The 6000-nt window shown below is 38.6% G+C and overlaps 1 protein-coding gene across 1 annotated transcript in view; it reads right to left on the reverse strand.

Moving 5' to 3' along the window:
- OTOL1 (otolin 1) overlaps positions 1 to 5742 on the reverse strand; it is a 28987-nt gene extending 23245 nt beyond the window's left edge. The window contains exons 1-5 of the mRNA XM_063306560.1: positions 5271 to 5742; positions 4164 to 4189; positions 2747 to 2786; positions 1045 to 1076; positions 601 to 622 (exon numbers count right to left, since the gene is read on the reverse strand). Coding sequence (XP_063162630.1) covers positions 601 to 622; positions 1045 to 1076; positions 2747 to 2786; positions 4164 to 4189; positions 5271 to 5742 — 592 coding nt within the window. The remainder of the gene's footprint in view (positions 1 to 600; positions 623 to 1044; positions 1077 to 2746; positions 2787 to 4163; positions 4190 to 5270) is intronic.
- Between the last annotated feature and the right edge of the window lie 258 nt (positions 5743 to 6000).

A 6000-nucleotide genomic window follows, 5' to 3' on the forward strand; every position in this document is an offset into this window, starting at 1 on the left:
TAGTAAAAGAAGGTGTTCTAATGTTATTCCAACTTCCAGTCTAGTTGCTTCATACTAAGAATCGAGGTATACATTTTGCCTTTCACTTCATGCACAAGGTATCTTTTGGCCAACCTTGAACAGTTGGGGGGGGGGGGAGGGGGTGTTCAATAATGATATCAGAGTCAGTAGGCAAGGATAATTTAATCCTTCGTTTCATGAGCCCTCCTCCCCCTCTTCCAAATAGTTACAGTAACTCTATTGGATGTTTCTACTAATTTGGTTTTACTGATAGTTTACATTCCCCAAAGTCATATTTAATATGGTTCATATATACCATGGTCCAAGAATAAGAAACAGCTTCCTTAGGTGGTAAGAACAGGGGGTTTCATTTTAGACTGATGGTAAAAGATAGCAAGTTTAATGTGCCTCATTGAAAAAAGAACAAAATCCAGTGAATGATAAACCAGCACACCATCCCTTGCATGCTAGTTTTCACATCTAATTTTGTATGTATGTATGTATGTATGTTTCAAAATAGTGTTCCTTCCTCCTCCTTCACTTTTCCACATGGTTCTAAGATTCCAGCACTGAAGATCGTAGAGACATTTCTAAAGTTACCCAAGACTTCTTCTGGAAACATCTATGGAGAGTAGGTGGGATATAATGCTTTAAATAAATGGCTACCTGTGAAGCTATCCTACCTGTAGGGCTATTGATGTAATCAGTTTCAGAAGTCCATCTGCCAGATGCCCATATGCATCATTTCAGAGTTGTCAAAAATTATCACTTAGAAGTTGCATTTGGCTTTCAATCTCCATTCAGAAGAGACAAGCCTTTCCTTTCTAAATAGAATTTGGGTTGATTTATGATTAATTATTTATGCATTTCCTAAAAACAAACCTTGGGATTCAACTATGTCGTGTTATTTTGTATTTTCTTGTGTACTGATCACCTGGATTGCAATTAGAATGGAAAGGAGGATCTAAATCTAAATAATTTTTGTTAAGTTAATTGTAATGGATCATTGGCTTAGTGGGCTAGAAATGGTAGGAGTTCAGCAACATTTGTGGATTTCAAAGTGAGAAATAAGCAAGCTATGAAATATACTACAGTCATGCAGCAGTTTGGACAGTAAGTTAAATAAGTGCTTTGAAGCATGCAGGAGCCAAAAACATTTTTTCTCAGTATTGACTTATTTATTTACCTTTATCATTTACCACGGTTTTATCCCAGCATAATCAAATTGACTCTTGGCAACTTCACATTATAGGAAACAATTAAAACAACCACAGTAGGTTTAAAATAGTAAGAAAGTGCAAGTATCAACAATAGTACAAATAACAGTTCAAACTCAAAATTAACCAGTTTGGGTTGCATTTTCACCAGAGGGTTGAGGAGTTCATGTTCCCTTTACAGGTAATCTTTGCTTACCAACTACTCATTCAGCGACTGTTCTAAGTTACAACAGTGCTGAAAAAATAACTTTATGGCCAATTTACAACCATTTACAATCTTCACAGCATCCCTCAGTCACATGATCACCATTACAGTCAGTACGTGTTGTCCTGTGCCTGACCTGTGGTTTTTTTCTTTTTCCACCCTTGAGAGCAGAGAGATTGGAGAGGAAGGGATTACAAGAGAGTAAGCTGTTTTCTCTTCCACACATTGAAACCAATGCAATCGCACCAGCAATCTGGGACTGGGAACTGTGAGCATGCTACACAAACAGTTTACTCTCTTGCAATCCCTTTCTCTGCAATCTCTCTACTCTGTAAGTGGGGGGGAGGAAAAAAGCAAGTGATGTCTGTAGGCAATCTCTCCTTTGTCTGACTCTTCCCCTTCCTCACAAAGTGGAGAGATTGGAGAGGAAGGGATTGCAAGAGAGTAAGCTGTTTGCCATTCTACACATCAAAAGCAATGCTATTGTGCCAGCAGCCTGGGGCCGGCAGCCACAGGCATGCCATACAAACAGCTTACAGTACTGTCTTGAAATTTCTTCCTCTCCAAATTTCTCTGCTCTATGAGGGGAGGGGGAGAAAAAAAAAGCAAGCAATTTTTGTAGGCAATCTCTCCTTTGCCTGACCCTTCCCTGCCAGTAGAGCAGAGAGATTGAAGAGGTAGAGATTTCAAGAGATTACTGTAAGCTGTTTGCATAGCATACCTGCAGCTCCTGGCATGATCGCATTGCTTTTGATGTGTACTAGACAATAAGCAGAACTCAAGCATTCCAAAGAGTGGGGAAGTGGTTAGGAGGCAAACAAAAGCCAAAAGTGTGAAACTGAATAGTCTTGTCCTTTCCAGCCAGAAAGTCATGTGATTTTCCACTTAGTGACTGCTTCACTTAGTGGCAGAGTTGCTAGTCCAGATTAAGGTTAGTAAGTGAGGACTACCTATATGTTTACATTCCAGTTAGGAAATTTGTTTTATTCATATGTGATTTAGTCTATTGATTAAATATATATGCAGTTACATAGAAGTCAAAATGAATTTTTTGAAACAAGAAATGTGTTTTAAACAGCAGAAACATGCACTGTAGCAGATATTTTAGATGGGAATTGTCATTTGCAATTTTTATATAAACATTTTTATCATACCATGATAGCTTCTTAGACAATTAAAAAATAAATATTAATTGATTAAATATTGCAGTTCTGGCTCATAGTGTTCATGCAGACAGGAGGCAAGTGAATATACTTATTAACATAGATTTAACCAGTTCATTATATGTATGAAAAAACCAAGTGCTATATGTCTTTGCATCAACTGACAATTGCAACTTGTGATATTACAAGTTCACTTTGTACCTACTTCCACCTCTTTTTCTCTATTTCATTAGATAGCATGCATAGAACTGAAGTGGCCTTTCCTACCCTCTACATGATGTCTTCTGGATATGGTGGGATTGCAACTCCTGGAATTCCCAACAATGACTAGCAAAGGAAATTCTGGGAGTTACAATCCAAACACACTTAATGGGCATTTGACTGAAGAGGAGTGTGCAGACTGTTATGGAATCCAAGGCCATTCTCACCAGAAAAGGCAACCAGAAGACAAGATGCATAGGACAAAATCACATCCTCCATTATTCCATCTACCAAAGCCAGCTGGACCAGTAATTGAATAAAACTTTCAAACTGACATTAAAAGATATTTCAACCCCCTTAAGAGAACTAGGCTACCTTAGCATGTGTAGTACTGACTGGATGGCATATGCCATCCTCATCTTTAGAGGGAAAGGAATAGCAGAGTTTTTCAGAAGTAACTGGCTAGAGATGTCACTATTGGTAGGGCCAATCCTGTCATCAGATGCAGAATGGAAGGAAAAGGCAAGGCCATTCTGCTATACAGAAACCATGAGACCATATGCAGAACAAGAGACAATTCTCCTGTGAGCCATCATCCTTTTGACCATAATGAAAATGGTGATATTCCTATATATATATAGGGAAATTAAATGACAAACAGTATGACTACCCCAGTCTAGCAAAGAAGAAAGCTATTGGTTCTCATTGTCAAATCTTTCCATGTGCCAGGTTCATCAACTGTCAATAGGCTTGAACTATGCAAGGGATACAAAATTGGTGGTTTCCATGATAGAAGAATGAATAAGCTTAGAGGAAGGGGGGAATACTGAGAAATCATGGTTGGATGGAGTTGATGAAATAGATCTTCAAAAGGAAAAGTTGAGAAGTCTAAAGTACAAAGGCAATCTCTGAAGCAGTGTATAGATGTGGTAGAACCAAAAACAGTTTGCAAGGATAGAAACGTAGGGAGAAAGATCATGAAGAGTGTTGGTAAAAAGCAGGTTTAGTTTTACTTCCTTTCTTTTTCCTTATCTTGTTTCTTTTGTTTCTTTACTTTATGTTCTTTCTGCACTTTGCATAACACTGCTTACTCCAAAAGGGAATAGAATAATATATATATATATATATATATATATATATATATGAAACACTTCTCTATAGTATCAAGAAGATTTTTCTCATGAGGCCTCCGATGGGAGGAGATGGGCGGGGATAAATTAGATAAATTAAATAAATAAATAAATAAATAAATATTTCTCCATCTCCTGCCAGCAGCAGCTAACAATCTGGAGTGTAAATTGGGGAAAGAGGATGAGGTGAAATCAACCATTCATCTAGGACTGCATCTATTATTTGGTTCTGTACCCCTCAATTTACCTCTGTTTGATGCTTCACTTCTGGTCCTGCAGAAAAATCAGAATACTTCTCTGCTAAAAATCCATTTGATCCAATACATTATACCAGCTCTTGGTCACGATCATTGGGAATTTTGAGTATGAAATCCGTAACATCTGGAAAGCATCAGTTTAGGGAAAGAACATACAGCTTGGCTAGTTTGCTCATGGCATCTCAACTTATTTCACTGTAAAGGTATTTAAAATACTGCACGAAGTTCACTATTTATATCAACTGAATTTCAAGAGCAATATACAGTATGTGAATCAGCAAGCAGTGGGTGATCCAGCCTGTCAATACCAAATCTGATTTAATCTGGGGAGCGAGATATGCTTTCATTTAGTTTATCCTATTCTGCCAATTTTTTTTAACTTTTCTGGCTTTATCTGCCAAAGATTCCTTGCATGGCCATCCTGAGGATTTGGGGAAATGTTTGGGATTGTGATCATAAATAGTTCCCTCACAGAACTGACCAGGCTTGTTGGATCTCATAATTGTTCTCCATATCCAACATTCTTACAGCTGTACTTTTTAGGGAACAATTACTTATCCTCTCAGTTTATTCTGCTAAATTTCTAAGGAACCCCATGGCTTCCCAGAATACATTCAAAATGTTTTTACTTTCTGTTACCTCGCACTGTACTCATTTCAAGCCAAAGTCAAGCTGTGCTTGCAGATATATCCTGGGGTAAACAGAGTGTTTGGACCTATTATATAGTTGCAAACAATATACAACCAAAGCACTATCAGATTATGAAAATTATCCCACAGTGCTGTGGGTCAGACATGTGATCCAACAGCTGGGCACAAGGGGATAAGGACAACCCACAGATTAGTTGACATTCAGAGTTTTGCACACTGGTGATTTGCCTACTGCAAGGAACACAATTTGTTCATTTACCATCCCTGAATATCTTTTTACTTCACTGCCCAGAGAATTTGGATTTGGGGGATTTCAGTATGATACCGATCTGGTTGTTTTTAATTAGGAAAATAAATGAATGGTCTTCATTAAAAAAAAAAGTTTTCAGCAACCTGAAGGCATTAAGTGATAAAATTACCTGCTTTCTTTCTTTTTTTTTTTTTTACCTTGCTCTCTCTTTTGTCCTTCAGTTCCTGGAATTTTACAAAAGGAGTGCTTCTCTGTGTCAGTGCCATTTCCCTTTGGTGTATCTGAGAAGGCAGGAGCTAAGTAGCCATCAAATGCAATGCCTTTGTCAGTTCCAGCAAATGGCATACGCGTGCTACCACTGTTCTCATCTCTGGAATCACCTTTTCCAGGAAAGGCCTGCACCGTGTTTGCAGCTGTGAACAGCTTGAAAGCCATCTGTTGTTTGGATCCAACAGTAGAGGCTGCTGGTTCTGGAAGGTTCTTATTTACCACTCCATCCGCTCCCTTAAAGGACGAGGTTGCCAGTGAGGTTATGACAATCTGGGAACTTGCTTGACTCCCACCATCTGTGACTGGCTCAATTTCATTTCTCTCTGGGCCCTGACCAGAGGGAACAGTGAAAGCTTGTTTAGGGGCTTCGGTTTCAGTCATACTGCTGAGTGACTCCATTGTGAACAGCTGGTAGGGAGCAAAGCTAAAGATGGCTGTCATTCTCACAGGACCCCAAGAGGCAGTAGACAGCAGAGTTTGAATCAGAAGGAAGGAGAACATGCCTGGAATTGCAGAAAGAGAAACACTGAAATGAAGGTTGTTCATATGTATCAATTTAATAAGTTACAAAATGAAGGAAACCAATGATTTGGAACAATGCTGATTCACAGAACTGTATGAAGCACAATAGCCTCAGGCTAACAAAAGTCATGACAG

This window comes from Candoia aspera, chromosome 6 (genome assembly GCF_035149785.1).
Source record: "Candoia aspera isolate rCanAsp1 chromosome 6, rCanAsp1.hap2, whole genome shotgun sequence".
Taxonomy (NCBI): Eukaryota; Metazoa; Chordata; class Lepidosauria; order Squamata; family Boidae; genus Candoia; species Candoia aspera.